At 28.2% G+C, this 21,901-nt stretch overlaps 4 protein-coding genes across 9 annotated transcripts in view; 1 reads left to right on the top strand and 3 right to left on the bottom strand.

Moving 5' to 3' along the window:
* The window catches only part of Naprt (nicotinate phosphoribosyltransferase), a 30,589-nt gene extending 15,735 nt beyond the window's left edge, over positions 1 to 14,854 (bottom strand). For 2 of the 6 annotated variants that reach the window (XM_065500837.1, XM_065500834.1), the window contains exon 1: positions 10,417 to 10,823. In XM_065500837.1, the coding sequence (XP_065356909.1) occupies positions 10,417 to 10,513 (97 nt within the window). In that variant the 5' untranslated portion in view covers positions 10,514 to 10,823. Of the gene's footprint in view, positions 1 to 10,416; positions 10,824 to 14,106; positions 14,126 to 14,839 lie in introns of those variants that run through there. The other 4 variants (XM_065500839.1, XM_065500838.1, XM_065500836.1 and 1 more) reach the window with 3 other exon arrangements.
* Positions 14,855 to 16,323: 1,469 nt separating this feature from the next.
* Positions 16,324 to 17,668, bottom strand: ND-15 (NADH dehydrogenase (ubiquinone) 15 kDa subunit). Its single transcript, XM_065500270.1, has 3 exons — positions 17,644 to 17,668; positions 17,198 to 17,416; positions 16,324 to 16,504 (listed from the first exon to the last, which is right to left on the bottom strand). The coding sequence occupies exons 2-3, from the start codon at positions 17,408 to 17,410 to the stop codon at positions 16,412 to 16,414; spliced, it is 306 nt and encodes a 101-aa protein (XP_065356342.1). The 5' UTR covers positions 17,411 to 17,416; positions 17,644 to 17,668; the 3' UTR covers positions 16,324 to 16,411.
* Positions 17,669 to 17,891: 223 nt separating this feature from the next.
* Pus10 (Pseudouridine synthase 10) lies at positions 17,892 to 19,622 on the top strand. Its single transcript, XM_065499577.1, has 3 exons — positions 17,892 to 18,055; positions 18,120 to 18,862; positions 18,921 to 19,622. Exons 1-3 carry the CDS (start codon positions 17,930 to 17,932, stop codon positions 19,543 to 19,545), a joined length of 1,494 nt encoding a protein of 497 aa, XP_065355649.1. The 5' UTR covers positions 17,892 to 17,929; the 3' UTR covers positions 19,546 to 19,622.
* Positions 19,601 to 20,671, bottom strand: Prosbeta4 (Proteasome beta4 subunit). Its single transcript, XM_065499578.1, has 3 exons — positions 20,467 to 20,671; positions 20,141 to 20,366; positions 19,601 to 20,020 (listed from the first exon to the last, which is right to left on the bottom strand). Exons 1-3 carry the CDS (start codon positions 20,555 to 20,557, stop codon positions 19,723 to 19,725), a joined length of 615 nt encoding a protein of 204 aa, XP_065355650.1. The 5' UTR covers positions 20,558 to 20,671; the 3' UTR covers positions 19,601 to 19,722.
* Positions 20,672 to 21,901: the final 1,230 nt, after the last annotated feature.

Here is a 21,901-nt window from a genome sequence, read left to right on the forward strand (position 1 = left end):
GGTAATTATTTATCTGGGAAAAAAAATTTGTGAAGGTCTTTCAATTCAAAAATTCCAACGAACATGTAAAAACAAACAGAATGAAAATGTTTTACCTAATTTCCATATTTTTGTTAAGTTGTAGAACTATTAGAAATAAATTATTTATTTTTAAATTTAATTGATTCAAACATGCTTGTATAAAATATGTTTTCGAAAATTTTCAATTGACCTTTTAATAAAATTTAAGTAAACATTCTCAATTTTAATAAGAGTCCATTTCTTATCAAAACAACCCAAAAAAAATACACACACACTTATTACGTTCATCCATCTTTTATCACCTCCATTTTAAGCCATGCATAATATCAGTTATCAACAATTATTATTATATTTTTTTATTAAAGAAATAATACTCCCATTTCGAAAATAATTTGATATTTTTTAAGTTGCTTTCATTGCTAAATTTAAAAATGTTTCAGTATCATTGCTCATATGTACAATTAGTGCATTCATAAGGTATCCTATCATGTCATATTGTCATAATGTTCTTATATTTCACGAGCCGGCGGCTTAGGCCTTCGCCGCAGGTCTCTCCTTTGATTACGTCAGCACAGTAAACATAGCATATAAAGTAGTATTCTTTTAGTATATTTTTTGCTTGAATGGCAATAACAACATTTTTAAACCAATGTGAAATATTAGAACATTATGACAATATGACATGATAGGATAACTTGTAAATCCACTGAATATAATGTTTATACATGTTACTACATTTTGCCAGTCCTAATTATAGTCATATTTTCCTTATTTAAATAATAATACGGGTACTTAATGTGCAATAAAAATAAAAACAACCCATAATTTCATCTGACAATCTGTGGGGAAAAAATTTCTTTTTATGATTTTTATGAAATGTTTTACTTATTAATTATGCAAATAGAGTGTGTTGATAATAAAAGATAACATATGATAAAGTTGTATTTTTGTTTTTTATGATGACATTAATCAGTGTGAATTCTGACACTGCATCATATTCTAATTTTGTGCTACTCTGTCTGTATCTACAGACTAATTTACTGCTGGTGGATTGATATGGGGAGCATTATAAACGAGTATTTTGATAATGAGTACTTAATAATTGAATAACAAGTATATTGTTAGAATTTTACTAATGATTAGCTAAGTTTATTGACATTAGATTGTGCAAAAGAAGGTTGTTCTACCCCACAACTTACAGTGGGTTAATTTTTAAAATGAATAGTACATATCTTTGCATATGGGAAATTCCACTAGAATGACAACCACGACTGAAAAAACAAAAACTCTTGAAACTTTTTTCAAGGTGATTTGAATAGGAGAAAACACTAAAATGTTACTATGTGAAAGTATTTAGAGCTTATTACAACATTTTAAGGGCAAAAATAATAGTTTAAACTAATTATATTTAATTTTTTAATTTAATTGGTATGTTTTAGGCTAAGATTCCAATTAATAAATATTTTTTTTATCTTCAATTTATATAACCAAGCCTTAGGGGCCATTAATGGCTAATTTGTCTCTGATTGTTTTTTATTTTGCATTTATTTTTTTTGTTTTTGTATAACGTATGCAGAATAAAATTGCAACAAATTTATGCATTTTTTCATTTTAGAAAGTCTGTAATTTGAAGGGTGTTGGAAAACTACATAATAATCTGGGGGGTGACAGTTGGATGATGGAACAGTTAAGGACTTTCTTTTTAATAACTGTGATGTTTCTTTTTAAGAAATGATTAATTTTTTGTACACATTTTATAATATATTTATTAGAATTGATAGTCAAATCAAATTCCAAAAAAGTCAAAATTTGCAATTTACATCTGATTGATTAAGATCCATATATATTTAAAAAAAAAAAAAGATTATGTTCTACTTTGCACTTCTTATCAATAATAGATTTATTTACATTCAAAAAAAGTCCACTTATCTGCCTTTCACTGCCACTTGATGTAAAATATAACAAATTTTTCCCGATAAAAATAGATAAAATTTGGAAAAAATTGCAAATATTTTTTCAAGGTAGTTCTTATTTTGTTAACATTTTGAAATAACTAAAAGCCAGATTTTCAAATTGGGGTTTAAAGTATTAAGACAAAACATAACCTAATTCAAAATAAGTTCTGAAACACTAACAGCTCATGTACTTTTTCTTTGGCCAGTGTCAAATTTTTGTTGCAATTTCATTCCGCATACGTTACATATATTTACAGAATATATATTGTTTTTACTATAAGAGAAATAGCTGTCACGTACGGTATGTCACGTGCGATATTAAATTTTATTTATTATAAAATCATCCAAAGATTGTTTTTATATAAATATGACGGAATGTAAATGAAAAATATTTGGTTGAAAACAATTGAAAATCATGATTATCCAAAAATAAAGTTTTAAAATTTTTTACAAATTTTTTCGCAAAATTTTTTTAAAAATATGTTTTCATCTAACAAACTATATTTATTTAGTTATTTTTTATGATATTAATGTAATAAAAACATATTAAATTCATTACTTATATGACTTTATACGATATAAAAAGCATTATGTTAAGAATACTCTAATCTTTAAACTAAAAATAGGAAAACACAAGTCAGCGTATTTTTAAGATTTTAGGGTTTTTTTAGCCGTCGTAAAAATAATATCTTTTTCGTGAATGAAATTGCAAATACATAATATTTTGTTAAGAATTACTAACAGATTATTTCTTAGAAAACGAATAAAATCATTTATTTCAGTAGCAATATTGCTTAAAATTAGATTTTTGGAATTAAGTAGCACCAACACATAAGTGAAATATCACGATGGACAGTTCAAAATGGATTTTGTTGAGATTTGTGATACTCAGAAAACATCGGGCACAAAATTAGAAATGTGCAAATATTCACATACTTATCTCTATAATTTAGATAGTAAAAAAATCATTGTTTTGTTTGCAGCTGAATGTCTGAGCCTTTTATTGACCCTATAATTATGTATAACTTAATGATGGTATAATTATTCTTAAACATGTGGCACAATGAGATTTATGCTCGTTAAATTGGTTTTCGGATGTAGGCATTGTATGGGAGCTATGAATTATTATGAACCGATCATCATAACATTAGGTGACATGACTTCCGTATACATATATAAAACTTATTTGGAGCGATGATTTGTATAGATTCTATATATATATATACAGTGCTGTGCAAAATAACAGACTTATTCTTATTTGGTAAATATTTTCCATTATGAATGATATTTAAATTATTTTATATTATACTAAAAGATACACCAACAACAAATGTTTTTGTTTTTTTATGACTTTATTTAAATAAAAAATTAAAAAAAATCATTTTCCTATGATTCAATATTTCTTAAACAAATATTTTTTTTTTATTAAAGACTAAAACAAATTAAATTTTCTACTAATATTGAATATTATAATAATATGCCAAGTTAATTCAAATACCTGAATGACCGCCATTGTTGTTTAAAACGCACTGAACTCTTCTGGGCATTGATTCTATCAATTTTTGACATTTTTCTATGAAAATTGCCTCCCATTTCTTTTTAACCTCTTCCCAAAGTTGATTTTTATTCCGAAATGTCTTCTCATCTAGGCCTCTCTTCAGTTCAACCCAAAGGTTCTCAATAGGATTGAGATCCGGTGACTGTGAAGGCCATTCTAAAACAGATACATTGTTAGCACTCAGCCAAGATTTAACTAATTTTGAGGAGTGCTTAGGATCATTGTCCTGTTGGAAAGTCCATTCTGGTGGCATATTGTTCTCCGCATAAGGTAGCATAATATCCTTCAAAATATCACGGTACATTTCTTTGTTCATTATTTCTGTTATCTGATAAAGAGGGCCAACACCATGCCAAGAAAATGCACCCCACACCATTATACTTCCTCCGCCGTGTTTTACAGTCTTTTTTGTATAACGATCATCTAGTTCCTTTCCGTTTGGTCTTCTAACATTTCTGCGACTATCTGATCCGAACAAGTTAATTTTTGTCTCGTCGCTCCATAAAATGTTCTTAAAATCATCAACTACACTATTTTTAAATTTTGTGGCAAATTTTTTTCGAGCTGCTTTGTTTTTTGAGCTTAAAAATGGTACCTTTCTGGCGATTCTACTTGGCAAACCTTTCTCTAAAAGTCGTCTTCGGACTGTTGAAGCACTAATTATGTTACCTATTTCTTCAGAAACGGCTTTTGAAGATAGAAATGGCTCCTTCTTCACCAGAATAGCTATCCGTGAATCCGTGGTAGCGGTTGTTTTGCGAGGTCTACCACGTGTTTCTTTTGATGGCTTCCACTTGATCGCGTTTCTGACGAAATGATGAGATCTTCCAAGCAATTCCGCAATAAAATCAAGTGTTTTTCCTTGGTCACGTAATTTTTTCACTATTCGCCTTTCCTCAGGAGTGCAATGTACATTACGACCCATCTTTTCGTAAAAATAATATTATTTTATAATATTTTTTCAACAATAATATTTCATTTACCTTACATTTAATTATTTTCAGAAAATTGATCCAAATTATAGGGTAAATTAAAACAAAAACTATAATCCTTTAAAATAAGTCTATTATTTTGCACAAATTATATTTTAACTTTTCTTAAAATGTTTACGAAAGCGCATAAAGGAAAGAAAGAAACTTCTTAAAAATACCCATTATTTTTAGTATTGACAATTACAAAAATAACGGTACCAAAAATTCCTAAGAGAATGTTTTTTTAAGAGTGTTGAATCGAAGAGAAAATATTTGATATACAATAGCCTATTATATTGCACAGCACTGTATATATAAATTAAACATTTATGATCGATGAAGTCCTATTTTGGGAGGACATTTTTATGGGCTCTAGGTGAAATAATGGAATGATTTCAGACGGTTTCTATAGGCAAAAATTCATGTGCCAAATTTTATCTAAATTTGTATCTTCAAAATTGCGACTTGTACTTTGCTCACAAGGTTTACATGAAAAGCCAGCCAGCCAGATGGACGGATAACGTTTAGTGATTGAAACAAATCATCATTATTTCCACAAAAATAAATAACATTTTTTAACTAATATTGGTATTTTTATACCCTTCATCATGAGTGGCAAGGGTATATATAAGTTTGTCATTCCGTTTGTAATTTCCACATTTTTCATTTGCGAACCCATAAAGTACATATATATGTATATTCTGGATCGTTATAGATGGCGGAATCGATATAGCCATGTCTGTCTGTCTGTGTGTTGAAATCAACTTTCCGAAGCCCCCAAATAACTTACATACACGATTCATACATCAATATCTCCGAAATTCTTCCGGCACGGTCGCTATTTAAAAGGAAAAAACTAGGACAACCTCGATTTTTGCCCTATTTTTGACCTATGTATATCTGGATTACTATGTCATTAATATAGACAATATGGATATCTAATGATAGATATTTCAAAGACCTTTGCAACGACGTATATAAGACCATAGTAAGTTTGACATACAATGGGTCAAAATCGGAAAAAAATATTTTTTAACCCGAATTTTTTTTGTCATAAATTCTTTTTCCAAAAAAAATAATTAAAGAAATTTAAAATAAAAATTTTGAAAAAACTTTTTTTAAAAAACAATTTGGAAAAAAAATTAAAACATTAAAAAAAAAATTTTGATTTTGTTTAAATAATAATATAATTTTGTATATAAGATTCGGCACAGCCGAATATAGCTCTCTTACTTGTTCTAAATGTTTTTATTTTTATTGGAAAAATTTTTCTTTTTATAATTAACATTAGATATATAATAATCTACTCACTGGAGTATAAATTGTTCGATTCTACCAAGGCGAATTCATACAAGGTGGTGTCAGTTCTACAAAAACAACGATTGGTCTTAACAAATGTCAAAAAACCAAAATGAAAAATTAAACAAATAAGTATTTAAACTTAATATAGTGTAGCTTTACTTATTTATGTAAACAATAAATATTTTGTTAATAAGCTTAGAATATGTAGATATTTAAACATAAAAACAAGCTTTGACAGTTGTTAAAACCAAAAAGAGAAAAAAAATTATCAGCTGTTTGACTGACTCCACCTTGTATAAATTCGCCTTGGATTCTACAGTGGAATAAAAAGAGAAACTTAATAGATACAAAAGAGAATGAAATGTAATTTGCCATGGCAGAATCAACCAGGTACAATTATTAGAAAGTATGTTCTCAATTATAATTTCCCTAAAATGTCAAACAAAAGAAAATTAAAAAATATCAAAATAAAATGTCTAAAAAAATATTTCTGAAAAAAAAAAATAATTTTACGAAATAAAAATGTGAAAAATTAAAGTTTAACGCAAAAAATTTCTAAAAACGTGCACAAATCAAATGAAAACATAAAGTGATAACATCCAGAGTTTGACGTTGTAGGGGTAAATATTGACAACTCTCCCTAATAATTGTACCTGGTTGATTCTGTCATGGTAATTTGCTGCAGAGTTTAGTATTCAATGTAATTCAAAATTTAAAATATCAGCAATTCATTTCATAAAACTATTCAAAAAAAAATTCTTTAGCTTTATTTAAAATGTTGTTTAAATTGAATTCTCTTAATACATTTAACATTAAAATTTCTTATAAATATAGAATCATCTCTAAAAATTATACCACAAATAAAGTTGCAAGCAGAAACATCAAGTTTTTAACTTTTAAAAATTAATTTTTTAAAAAACTTTTAGTACATTGATTTAATGAATGACCTTTTTCCATTCAATATCAAATTTGAAAACAAATTTATTTATGAATAACTAAGTAGTCGTATATGTATAAGCATGTATCGTTGTGAAATATAGATTTATTGCATGTTTGTATAGTGTGACTAATAATTTCTCTCAAGTAATATTAAAGAGCTACTAAATGACCTTGAACAAAATATCTGTTTGCAAAAAAATGTACTTGAAATTTATTTGTTAACTGAATGGTGGACACATGTAAAAAAAAATATTCGTCAGAAAACCAAAGTCTTTGGAATTTATTGTAGAACCGCCATGAAAGCGAAGATTTCAGAACTATATAGTTTATGAAATGCCTCATATTAAGACTTATTTAGAACCGAAATATATAAAGGTGCTAACCCCCATTAACACGAAGTCTGGTTATGCCTTAACTAATAGTTATACAATCGGTTAAAATTATTTTTGTATGAAAACTGTCAGTATAACTATTAGTTAAAACATAACCAGACTTCGTGTTACTGGGGGTAAGTAGAATATTTTAATTTCATACCTATAAAGATCGTATTCGGTATGTAAATATAATTGGTCAATTCACAAGGTCTCTTATCAGTCATATTGTCATAACGTTCTAATATTTCACAATGATTTTTATTGTTTTTCAAACAACATTTTTATGAGGCTGATGGACGAGGTAATGTTCAAGATCAATAACGTACAAAAAAACAAACAAAATTCCCCAAGAAGTTTCTTGCCATTTGCAGTTGCGGCAAAAGAAGCCAATCATTTGTGATATCAGGCATATTTATTACGGAGTGTCTACAACGCCTTCATATTTCTAGAGCCAACTGTCCAGAGCTTCGGCGTGTGGAAAGGTATTGGGCTCTTCTAAAAAAAAGAATTAAAGAACACGGGAAAGGCATCCCAGGACATGTCCGATTTTAAACGTAAGTGGACCACATCGTTCAAAAAGGTAACGGAAGCAACTAAAAAATATTTAATGGGAGGATTTCCGGAAAAGGTGGATAAATTTATAAATACCGAATAATATGTTTAATGAATCTGTACAATATTTAAATAAATTTAAGTATTTTTGAGAATTTTTATATGGAACGGTTTAAGTTTTATTTAACTTAATACAAGTATAAGTTTCTTGGCTCACTCTTTATATAAAAAATCGAGGTATTCGTGGTTTTTTGCTTATATTTCAGTCATTTGTAGAGCGATTTTCTTGAATTCAAATAGCAACCTAACTGGGACTATGATGAATATATTGATGTATGTTATTTGTTAATTACTGATTTCAATAGACTCCGCTATATATAACGATCCAAAAGTCAAATTTTTAGAGTTAATTTATATATTTTTCAAGATTTATTGAAAAACATTATTTAACATTATTTAGTTATATTTTTTTTATCTACAATATATTCAAAACAAAATACTTATAAATTATAAATAAGGTATTTCACGTCACCATTTTTACCTTTGCGAAATTGCGAATTTTTGAAAAAATACAACAGCAATATGTATTTTGTGTGTTGTTGTGCAGTTTGTGCGAAATTTTGGAGTTATAAATTGTGACATAAATGAATGCCTTCATTATTTGCGACTTAGTACAATTGTGTAACACATCGCAAACTAAATTCAATGTGCGAACACTCTAATACATTTTAAGTTGAATGAATTTAAAGAAAAAGGAAAATTAAAATAGAAAAAGTATTTTGGTAATCGCACAAAAACAAAAATTAAAGTGACGCGACATATTTACTAAACAACTAAAATAGAATAGAAATAGAAACACATTAAGAATATACAAAAGGTAAATGGCCGATTATATACACATCTGCTCAAAATAATAGATACACCTAATTGGAAAAAATTTAAATGGCGGTAACATTGAAAATTTCCTCGCAAGCGTTAAGAATACATCATATTATTAAAATTTCTATCTGGCAATGTCATGTCAGTCAAAAATCTGGCAACTATTTGCTTCCATGTTGATTTTTAAAAACGAATTTATTTGAATTACAAAAAATTATTTGCTCATAAAAATAGATACACATCAGTAATTTGTAATTTGTTTATATAAAATTTTTTTTTTGTGCAATTTTTTGTTCCTATTTACGTGAAACAGTAAGTATAATTTAAATTTTAGCAACAATTTTATAAAAAATAGGACTCTTTTGAAGAAAATGGGACGAAATCATCATTGTACCGAAGATGAGAAAAAAATTGTTCAAACGATGAGAAATCAAGGAAAATCATTACGGGAAATAGCAAAGAGCATAGGAAGATCTTTACATTTTGTCCAAAATGCTTTATCTAAAAAACAAAAAAGAGAAACTCGCGGTAGACCAAAGAAAACCAGTCCAGAAACAGATAGGCGGATCGTCCTTATGGTTAAAAAAGACCCTTTCATATCATCGAAAGCTATTTCTGCGGAGCTATGTAACGAAATCAGTCCACAAACAGTTCGTCGTCGTCTTTTACAAGCTAAATTGCCGGGAAGAATTGCCAGAAAAGTGCCACTAATGCGCCAAAAAAATATCAAGACAAGATTAGAATTTGCTAAAGAGCACTTACAATGGTCCGGGTGTAAAGGCGAAAAAAAATGGAGAAATATTTTATGGAGCGACGAAACAAAAATAAATTTGTTTGGAAACGACTGCCAAAGAAATGTACGCCGACCAAAAGGAAAATAATTCCACGTTAAATTTACAAAAAAGACGGTAAAACATGGCGGGGGAAACATAATGGTTTGGGGTTGCTTTTCATGGAATGGTGTTGGTCCGATATTCCGAATAGAAGATACCATGAATGCTAGTGGGTATAGAGACATATTGGAAAACGTAATGCTTCCATATGCATCGGAAAATATGCCATTAATATGGACATTCCAGCAGGACAACGACCCAAAACATAGTTCAAGATTAGTTAAAAACTGGTTCTTGGAGAATAACGTACCTGTTTTAAGCTGGCCCAGCCAATCCCCTGATTTAAACCCAATAGAAAACTTGTGGAGTGAATTAAAGATAAGGCTTTCGAAGGAAGTTTTCAAAAATAAAGACGATTTATGGGAGAAAACGCAAAAAATATGGTACGAGATTCCATTGGAGAAGTGTCAGAACTTGATATCCAGTATGCCCAGAAGAGTGGAGAAAGTTTTACAAAACAAAGGTGGATATACTGGATACTAGCTTTACTTTAATAATAAACTAATTTTTTTAAGATAAAATTTATTAGCTTTTGTTTAATAAGAATTTTTAAAAATGTATCTATTATTATGAGCACCAAATTTTTCGAAATTTAATTTACTTTATAATATTTATTATTAATTATGAAATATTTTGTTTTTGTTTTTTACTCTCCTTTTAACTATAAATAAAAATCGACTGAATTTATTTTATAATTTTACAATATACCATTATTTTTTTTCGTTTTTAAAAAATTAATTTTGGTGTATCTATTATTTTGAGCAGATGTGTATATAATAAATAATGCATTAGATCAAATAAGTTAGAATATTATAATTGTCGAAATTTTGAATAATTTGTTAAGATTTGAAAAATAGATTTTTTAAATTTTTTGCCTATTTCGTTTCAGTATAACTAAAATGTTCATGAAAATTGGCATATATTATTACAAACTATTTTAAAACAAAAAAATATAATTGCCACAGCACTTACCTGTTAATAGTGGTTGTACCACACCATTCTGATTCATACGGCCACGATCCATAAACTGTCCCGCAGTATTGCTACAACTTAATTCACGGTCACTCATAATGTCAACAGAATTTTTTTGTAACGTTTCTTTCTATACACACACAATACGAATAGAATATTTATTGTTGTTTTTTTTTTTGTTATTTAATTTAGTTCAAATACTTTTTGAGTTAAATGTTCTGAAAACGATGGCACGTGCATAAACAATAAAATTAAAAGCGATTAATTAATAATTAATTCTTTTATATAAATTTGTGTAATTGTCGAAATAAAAAACAAATTAACGTAATTTCAATTCAATTACAAAATATTCACTGAACACAATCCAACAACATTCCAGTTCACAGTACGATCGTATACTAACTGATCATTCTACTCTTGGCATTTATTTGTGAAATGTCACTAAAGTCAAAACAACAAAATACTTATACTCTCAAACGAGTGCGAATTTTTCACGCTCTTTTCATTTCGTTTAATTTTTGTTTTTTTTTATATATTTGTAATTGTTTCCATTATTAGATTAGAATTGAATTAAATGTTTAAATATTTTGTTATTATTTGTGTTGTACATGCATTTCTTTGTATCTCAAGTGTTTATTTTGTATTTAACTAATATGTAGTAAAATTTTTGTTTACAGAAGTTGCTGAGTAATGAAAATGAAAATTTGGCAAGTTTAGTCTGATATTTCGAAATTAGTATTTATGTATTTATTACTCATTATTAGCCTAGGTCAATTATTTACACAGTAGGTTGCTTATGGAAAATATTTTACGGTGATGGAATTTCAAAAATAAAAATTTCTTATGTCAAACTTATTTAAAGAACTAAAGTGTGACTTATAATTTTTAAATATTTTGTATATAAAGGATTGTTGAAGTTTTATTCTTGTTCATCTTGTAGATGTAGATGCCTAGAACAATTTTGTTTGTAATTTCAACAAGCTAATTTCTATTAAAATTAGATATTTCCCCAATTTTAAATTAGTGTTGTAACATTGTATAGTTGTATAATTTTTAATTTGCTTTGTTTTGTTTTACAATGTAGGTTTGCGAATTGAAAGAAAACTTGTGTCAATTATATTTTAATATATACAAACTATTGTTCGATATTACTCATGGATGCTTAATAAAATAAAACTATTTTTTAAATAAAAAAAAAACTATTTGAACAAAAATTAATAAAATAAAAATGTTTTTCTACATTTTTGTTTTAATTTATTAAATTTTTTATATAAATTTAAAATTTTTTATTTTTTTTAAATTTATAGTGCAAAAAATGTTTTGGTAAAAAAAAACTGGGGTTCGATTTTCTATGCTGTTGCAAAGGTCTTTAAAATGTCTATCATTAAATTCCCTTTTCCCATTTTCCTATTCAAATTCAGTGTTAAAAATGGGAAAAGAGAAAAAACTCCCGCTGATTTTTTATTCATGTTTGGGCTATATATTAATGATTCATTAATCCATATATAGATCAAAAATATGTCAAACATGGAGGTTGTCCAGGTTTTTTCCTTATATCTCAGTCATTGATTTTAAATAGCAATCGAACCGGGTCTATTGCGGATATATTGATGTATGAAGCATGTATGTAAGATATTTGGGGGCTACGGAAAGTTGATTTCAACATACAGACGTAAGACGGACAAACGGAATGACAAACTCTCATGGTGAAGGTTATAATAAGAATTTAATTTGTAATAGGTATATTTTTTTATATTTCAGCGACAAAATTTAACCTTAAAGAAAATTTACACAATTTTCCAAGTTCAAAATAGAAAATTAATTATATTCTGTATAAAAAAGAGATATAAATCTACTTTATTATATAATCAATATTCGAATCAATTATTACAATGCATACATTATATATAATTGCATTGCAAAATAATTGTAAATTAATTGTTCTATATAATTAAATAGCCGTGACAACAACATTAAACTCAAACAAAGCGAAATGATAATAATTTAAATATTGAAGAATGTACTATAAATAAATCATTAAGAAACTGTTCCTGAATTTGTTATCAGTTTTGTGAGTGGATCGAATTTACATTATATGTATGTATATGCCTTTACGTGGATACATATGGGTATATATACATCAGTTTAAAATAATATTGAATGAATTGCGTATTTGCATCCAAATTAAGGCGAGTAAAAACCTCAGACGTGCGAATATACAATAACAAATTTCTGAGGGAGGGATCACCGCCTAGTATTTCTAATTAAATATGCTCATCTTATGGTTATTTCAGTGAAGTACAGTAAAATTACTTTGAAATCAGCATTTACTTTTAATACATTTTTAAAATTCAAATCTTTCAAAGGAATTATTAATAACGAAAAAACGGACTAACTCAATCACGAGAAAATATTAAGATAAGTTATTCCTTCTGGGTTGTCACCTAGTATTTTTAATTAAATATTGTCATATTGTTGTTACTTTATAAGTATGAAGTAGAATAAATTTACTTTGAAATCAGCTTTTTTAATAAAACATTATTTTTAAAATGTATTTCAGTCCGATTTTATCCGTGTATTAAAACATATAATAGTATATAAATACTATCTCTGTAAATACATTACATAGCCACTTAAACCTTTAAATTAAAAAATTTGTAATCAAATTCTGCCCATAAAAGGGAAATAGTTATTTGTTTTTCAATTTTTTTTTACAAAACTTTCAGACTTCCATGTACTAGTTAAATATTCATCAATAAACCTGGTTTTTGGAAGGAAAAAGATTTTTTAACAAAACACAAATTAAAAAATGCTTTCAGAATTAAGTTTTTTGAAATTAACCATAGATTGTAAAACTAAAAATACTGCTCAAATTGTTTGTAACGAAAACAAACTTAATATGTATGTAGTATGTAGCTAGTTTACTTTAATTAATTCAAAATTATGGGTTATCAAACATGACCCTAAACAATTTTTGCGATATGTTGTTTTGAAGGCCAATATAAAAAATATATAAAATGGAATTTTTTCTTTTCAATACAATAAAATAATGATCCTAGACTATAGGTTTTGTGTTAAAAATATAATTTAATATTGAAATCTATTTACAAAATTGTTGGTTTAATAACTTTTTATTTGGGAAATAATTGTGTAACTTTGGAAACGGTATAAAAAAAATGTTTATAAACATGTTGGTTTAAAAAACTTTTCAAATTATTTAAAATCAAACAAACATTTACAAGCAATTTCTCCATGTAAAAAAAAAGAATGTAGTTAATTCGAATTTACAAAACTCAACTAATAATATTTTTATAAAACAAAAACAACTTGAATCAATTTTGTATTTCTTCTCGCAAATTTTTAATAGTTATTTAAATAAATAAATTTTTACACCTATAGGTACTTAATATTTTGGTTTGTGTATAATATTTGAATGGCCAACACCAATCCAAAATATATAAAAACTTTAAAAATACGCGAACAAATTTACATCATTCAAAAAAAATCCGGTAGAATGATATCATTTATCATATTAACGCACAACACAAAAAAAACCGCCAAGTAATAGTGATGACGACAATAATTGTTTGGAATAAAGCAACAAAAAAATTTAAAGTAAACAAAAAATACGTTTGTATTGTCACTAACACTAGATCACTAGGTCAGCACACAAACACTCAATATACTGACTTTCTATGTCTGATTGGATGTTATTTTTTTTTTACGAAATTATTAAATTTAAATTATTATTTTCGAAATGTGGACAATGCAAAAGTCGCGTTAAGACTGATAGCTGTGGAACGGAGACTCGATGTTTTTGTTTATGCCCGTATCTTTTGTAAAATGTTGTAGCAACAAAAGAAAAATTTCCTTTTTTAATAAAAACAATTTGTTTATTTTACGTTACTTAGCAGCCGAATGATTCCAAAGTATGCGAAACGGTGAGGGTGATATTGAGTAGAAAGATGAACAGAAAAGCAAATTAAAGCCACCCCTTTAAGGAAATTCCTTAAACATTCGTTAAGCTCAACATGCAAAGAATATCAATTGATTATACACGTGAACATTGTCGTCCACCCGACGTCTTCATATGCAATGTTTTGGTGTGATAGCTAGTGATGAAGGTTGCCTGAAGGTCGGTGGTGGCGGTTTACAAAATATATTTTTCACACTGAACTATATGTAAGGGTGGGAGTAAATGTTTTGTTTGTTATTAAATGATCATTTAATGTTAAAGTTTTATAACATATAATGTTGACTTTTTCAGTTATTATTAATTAGAATTTTGTTGTAATATTCATTTATTTCTATTAGATTTTACTCATATTAGCCAGAGAATAAATTGTTTAACACACTTTTATCACTTGTTGAGAATAAGTTTGTCATATATTTTTGTATTGTTTATAATCTTTTAAAACTTTACTTGTTTGTATTTTATAAAACTTTAGTTTATTGCTATTTTAATAGATTGCTTTTTATTAATTAATTCAACAGCCGGCCGCTTATATTAAGTATTTTAAAATATTTAGCGAAAAACCTTCCCATCTAAACACCGTAAATATAAGAAATTGTCTGCTGTCATATTGGATTTGATAACAGCTAGTGCTACCAAGTTTACATTTATAATGTCAAATTAGAAATGTGAAGGTAATACAGTTTTTAAATTGTCAGAGATGTGTAGTAGTTGTTAACGTTTTTTATTTTCAATGGACCTGAAGGAAATCGAAAATAACATTAAGAAATTTCAACAATTTATTATGGTATTAAGTATTTTTACTGAATAAAATATTTGAAGCAAAAAAATCGTTTAAATCTATTTATTTTTTGTTTTAACAACAACGTGATCTGGAAATAATGAGCTTTATAATGTTAGCTTTACTCCATCAATTGATGAACAAATTACATACAATTGGGGTATCCACGCGCTCTACTATTTGGTCAAATTGTCATAATGTCCTAATATATTATGATAGTTTAATCAAATTTTTATTGTGTTTCAAACAAAAACAGTACTAAACTAATAAGACTATGTTTAGTGTTTTGTCATAAAATAATAGTTTTTTTGTTTAAAACACAACAACTTTTATAATATACTAGTTGATCGCCCCGGCTTCGCCCGGTAGCATTTACTAATGTTAGTTCTTCAAGTTTCTCCAACCCACGCACACCAGCCTGTTGTTATTTATTTGCAAATAAAATATCTAAATTTGTACTGCATACTTTAGGAAGCTTTTTTATTACAGTTGACTGGACTCACAAAAAAAGAATTTCCGAGTTTTACCCGGAATTTTTGAATTAATTTTCTTTACAAACCATCTTCTGAAAATTTCGAATCGAATAAAAAAAAAATCAGCCAAATCGCTGATGACATTACATACATGGACCATTTCATTTTTATATATATAGATTAGGACATTATGACAATATGACTAATAGCAGACCGTGTGAATACCCCAAATGTATATATATGTACATCGTCACTTAAAATGCAAAAGGTTATAAAGTTTGAACAATTTTCAAAAAAAAATATATGCTAAAATTCAGGAGAGTCATGACATCAAATTCGTTCGAATGTTAAAACGAAAACGTATTTGGCTTTTCTAGAAAAACACAAAAACTCCACAGATTCTGTGACAGACCTAATAAGTGCAAATTGTTCAATCATTATTAATATATTTAACAATACATTTTTATAAAATTGGTATTAGACTTGTGCTTAATAGTTCATTTCAATGACCGCTCATTTTAGTTCATAGTTCAAAAATGAACTAGGTAGCTCTTCTTGTTCAATCGATCTACAAATATCACTATACATATGTAACATTGATATTTTTAAAGTAATATTTTTGATATTTATCTTCTGATACAAGCCTTTTAACCATTTATAAATAAATTAATGTACATGTATTTTTATTTTATTAATCAATCCATTACTTATTTTAATTCTTCTAAGCTGATTTTTTTTTAATGAAACATAATGTTAAAAAAGCACAAACTAATAGGCATCAACTCTTGGAGGTTCAGCATAAAGTTCTTCCTTCTTACGATCACCGGACCAGTATTGCTTCATACGTTCGCTGCGCATGGCCTGCAAATAATTTAAAATAGAAATATTATTTATGCCTTTTTAAGTTTGATTTCAAAAAAGCTTCCAGAAAAATGTTAATGTTATGATCATAGAGAATTATTGTATTTTGTTGTTGCAGGAGTTAGGTTTTTGACAACAGACTTAGGTTATTGACAATTAGGTCTCGACTCTATGTTACGATGCTAAGCCTCAAAATAACAAGTACATTATTAAAATCGCTTATAGAACTTTTGAAATTATTTATATTTTATTTCACAAACTTATGCTTATGATTAAACTTGGACGTTACATCTGTTCTAGCCAATTAATATGACCAAGTCTCGATTCAACATTAAACTATCAGTTATAGGACTTTAAAGTAATTATACATAATAGCCTATATATCCTATTTAAAATTAATTATCATTGAATAGTGCTACAAATTAACTCTCATCTGATATTGGTATATGGTACAATTTATTTACATTATGAACCAAAACTACATTTTTAATGTAGTACGTTACATCAGACATTTTCGATATACCGATTAAGTATTTTTAACGAAGCCCGTCAAAACAGAAAATGTAAATATTAACATTAAAAAAATATAACGTGATCTTTATTTATTCCGAAAATAATTGGATTATGTTAAATTTGCTTGTATACGAGTAATATCCGAAAAACTTAAACTTATGGATCCTCTATGACACTTACCTGGAAACGCAACATTTGCTTGTGCATGGTAAAGCACTCATTGAAATCTTCAACTAAATCTTTGCACATCTTTTGGCCTCTTTCGGCACCATAGGCTTCCAAACAGTCCATCATGTTCATTTCTAATTCGCCGCACTTATCGTAAGTTTGATGATTGATCAAACTACCAGTTAAATCGGTGAAAGGTGAACGGAAGAATGGTGTAATAGGCATGATGAACTGGAAAAATATTAAAAATTAACAAAATATTTAATATTCACATACAGCTGATATAAATGTATATAAATGCATTTTTCCCTAGTGGCCACCAAGAAGTCTCAATGACGTAACAATACAAATTTACAGTTTTTCTGGAATTTCTTAATGTTAAAAACAATTTATTATTGGAAATTAATAGTTAAAGATTTTGAACACTGTATTTTATAGTCTTCATAAGAAAAACTCACTTTTTTGTTTAATTATTAATAAATTTTTGCAAAAATTTATAAAATTTAGTGCGGCTCACACAACAAAATTCCTAATTAACAGTTGTTTTACAAAGTACTCAAACAGCTGTTAAATGTCAAATCTCTATAAAAACAAAGCAACCGTTTTATCGACTGTGTTTTTAGTTAATGACACGGATTTGTTTATTTTTTTATAAATACTTCACGTGTTAAAAGCATTACCGTAGCATTTTGTAAACAATAATTTTTTTCTTTCCTTAAGTTGTAATAATAATATTTTTAAGTAATGACTACGTTTAATCAGCAATTAGTGGATTTTCTAAAAGGCTGCGGAGTTTGCCAAATATGCCAATTAAGATATTTAAAAGCTCGTGGCAATGAATATAAAGATTTAAAGGAGAGCTTTGATAAGGTACATAAATAACATATATCTACCAAAGATTTGATTTATAGTGTTGATCTATAATTATTTTCAGTTGAAAGTTAAGTATGAAGAAGAAACTGAAGACGAAGAAACAGAAAGTGTTGCGAAAAAACCAAAATTAGCGGTATGTCCTTGTTGTTTGGGTCTTTTTTCAAAAGAATTCCGATCCCATCTAATTGAGCGTATATTAAAAACTGATATACAGAATTTTGAATGTAATGACATTGTTGTGGCCATTAGTATGCCTATGCTAGTACAAGTTCGTCAATTATCTATGTGGTTTGCTTTAATCGACAAATTCGGTCCCAGAATAGATAAAGATAAAGCCCTTGATGTGCCCTTAAAGGAGGCCGTCAAATTAATTATTAACCCAACTGTATGTGAGGAACTGAAAAAGGAGTATGAGGCTAATGGAATTATGATTAATATACAAGTGTCACATGTTCAAGAAGCTGAAGAATTGGAAAAATTAAAACAACTTCATGACAAAGCATTTCCAACCGCTCCAAATTCAAAACGCCAGGTTATATCTAGAGGAGTTATGGAAAAACAATACACTCCGAAGAGGGTGAAGGAAGAAATGTTTAAAGAATTTTTTCCAGTACCACCTCCAACCGCATCTGAGCATTTAACATTGGAATCCATAGATTTGACAGGCCCTACAGTGTTTGTAGCCGGACGCTATCGTAAGATCTCGCGCGAATTGTCCCATACGCCCTGGGTACTAAATGGAAAACGTATTATGGACGACAGTATTGAGGAAGTTATTATGAGAGCTGTAACACCGCATTTTTGGTAGGTGTTTTAGTTTAGGTTTAAAAAATTAAACAAATTTTCACAATTTTTTTTATAGTAAGGACTCTTCAAAAGCGATATTCATGTCTAGCGGCCGCGAAGACGTTGATGTCCGCTGTTTAGGCAAAGGTCGTCCCTTTGTATTGGAAATACCCAATTCATTTCGCACCACTCTAACGCCTTCTGAGGCAAATCGCATGGAAAAAGAAATTGACAAATCTCAAAAATTATCAGTGCGCAATTTACAAATGGTTAAACGTGAAGAATTGGTACACATTAAATCGGGTGAAGAACAAAAGAAAAAATACTACCGTGCTTTGTGTGTACTACAAGAACCAGCTACCGCCGAAATTTTGAAAAAATTAAATGTACCAGAAGGCTTTGAAATACAACAAAAAACACCCATACGTGTTTTACACCGAAGACCACTGCATACGAGACCTCGTATGATCTATAAGCTAAGTGCCATGGTGCAGAAGGAAAATCCCAAAGTTGTAGTTCTTGATGTTGTAAGTCAGGCTGGTACATACATAAAGGAGTTAGTGCATGGTGAATTTGGTAGAACAACACCATCAGTGTCTTCCATAGTTGGACAACCTGTTGACATAATGGCCTTAGATGTTATGGCTATTGATTTGGATTGGCCCAAAGAAATCGACAATAGTTTAGAATCTGAAATGTAAATAATTTATTTTCTTGACTGGCTTTAAATAATCTTAAACCCTATAATAAAAAGCATTGTTTTATTTTTTTTTCTAAACCAAGTTTTTTTATACAAAAGGTTTTTAATGTTTTTCTTTAACCCAAAAAACGGATGCATTTCGAATGCTTTAATATTTAAGTTTTATGGTTAACATAGTCTAGGGCTTATAATCCATAAGATTTGTTGCAGTTATCTGGGGCAGTTCCTTAATGCCATCTTTATCCACTACAGATACATTAAATTTGGGTAAATTAATGACCAAACGTTTTTGTATTTCCACAACACACTTTTTGAGTACATCATAGGCCTCCTCCTGGGTAATGTTTTCATGATAGTAACGATCGAAGATACTGGCACAGAACATGCCACCATAACCTTGACCAGCGTATTTAACTGATTTGGCATTGGCCAAATAGTCGATGTAATGTAATTCGGGACCTTCTTTGGGGTCATAGCTAGAAATAAAGAATAATTGTTAGTACTTTACAATATAAATAAATAGCCAATGTTTAATTTACTAATATTATATAAAAAACGTTTAATTATTAATAAGAATTTTTCAGAATTTTACTTACCCAGCCACAAACATATTAACCTGATAGGGAGTGCGTGATCTTAAATAATCCGCAAGATTTTTACGAGTAAAATGAGCGGCACACTTGGGACTCAAATCGTAACCATTACGCATTTTATACAAAGCAATATTTTTCGAAATAAACTCTGTAAATTGTATCGTATCGCCGGATTCACCAATTGTTGCTATCATCAAATTGTCCGCAATTTTGTGTATTTTATTTTCATCTAAAAGGTTAAACAATAGAAAAATTCAAATTTAATAGTTTCCTTGCTAATTTTTTTGTAAAGTCATTATTGTTGTGGGCCCATGGAGGTAACAACTTACCCTCTTTCATTACAATAATTGATCGTGCCTGTGTTGTATCGGCAGATACCATAACAAAATCAGGACCGCGTATACCCAAAATAGTTTCCATTTTATTAAATTATATTTATTTTGTATTAAGAATCGCAAATATGAAGTTTGCAAAAAAATTTTTATTAGTTTTGCTAGCCGGGAATGACAATTCTGTTTAATGTTGTTTATGAAGTTGGCTGCAGTTGAGAGTGCTCGTGTAGGTAAAACGGTTTCGACGATTTTACACTGCGTTGATTTAAGGTATAAAGTTAAAGTTCGACTTTTTTCATTAAACATCGTTTATATCGAAAACGAATTTCAGAAAATTTTGAACTATCAAAATACGTTATCCCAAAATAAAGTCGATTATTAAAAAATTTAATTTTTTAATTTTTGTTGTAAACATTTAATAAAATGTGTTTTTCTCATCAACAAATACAGCAATCATATGATTTTTACATTAAAATATAATAAAAAATCGAAAAGTGGAATGTTCTATCGTTCGAAAAATCAACTTTTAAAAAATTTAAAACAGTGGGAAGGTGGGAAAATTTGATTTTTTGTTTCAACTATAGAACCATAGTAATTATATTCATATGTATTTAACAAATTCATTCAAAGTCTTATCTAGATGATGTATGATTTTGAGAAAATAAAATATTCAGGTTTTTTCCTATTTTCACCATAATCTCATATTGTAGATTGTGTAATTTCACAATAAAATTAAAAAAGTGTCGTAGTAATAATGAATTATGTTTCGGAATCTTATTTTAATCATTAAGAGTTTTATCGTCTGGAGAAGGCGAATAGGAAATTTCAGTTATAGGAAGAAGGACATATGTGTTCGTGCTAACTATAGAAGGAGTTTATGGTATTTATGAATATGAACATGAAAAGTATAGAAGCTGTTTTATATTTTTACTCTGGGGTGTATCGAAAACCGGCTTCGCAAGAAATATATTTTCAGCATGACGAAATTTTCTAATGTACCTTATATAGATTGAAAATTTAGTTTTGTTCTATATTAATCTGAACCATATTACATATCAGATGAAAAATATTTTGAAGCTCTATTCGATGATACCCATATTGTCCAGATAATTAAATAATTATAAGAGGTATATACTATTTTATATCTATATATGTATATAAAAATGAAATGGTCCATGTATGTAATGTCATCACGTAAGAACGGCTGAAGCGATTTGGCTGATTTTTTTTTTATTCGATTCGAAATTTTCAGGAGATGGTTTGTAAAGAAAAAAATTAAAAAAATACGGCTAAAACCGGCTTTTTTGAGTCCAGTCAACTGTAATAAAAAAGCCCCTAAAGTATGCAGTACAAAATTTCGATATTTTATTTGCAAATAAATAAGAACAGGCAGGGTTGGAGAAACTTGACGAACAAACATTAAAGGGGGTCA

This window comes from Calliphora vicina, chromosome 2, assembly GCF_958450345.1.
Source record: "Calliphora vicina chromosome 2, idCalVici1.1, whole genome shotgun sequence".
NCBI classification, from domain to species: Eukaryota; Metazoa; Arthropoda; class Insecta; order Diptera; family Calliphoridae; genus Calliphora; species Calliphora vicina.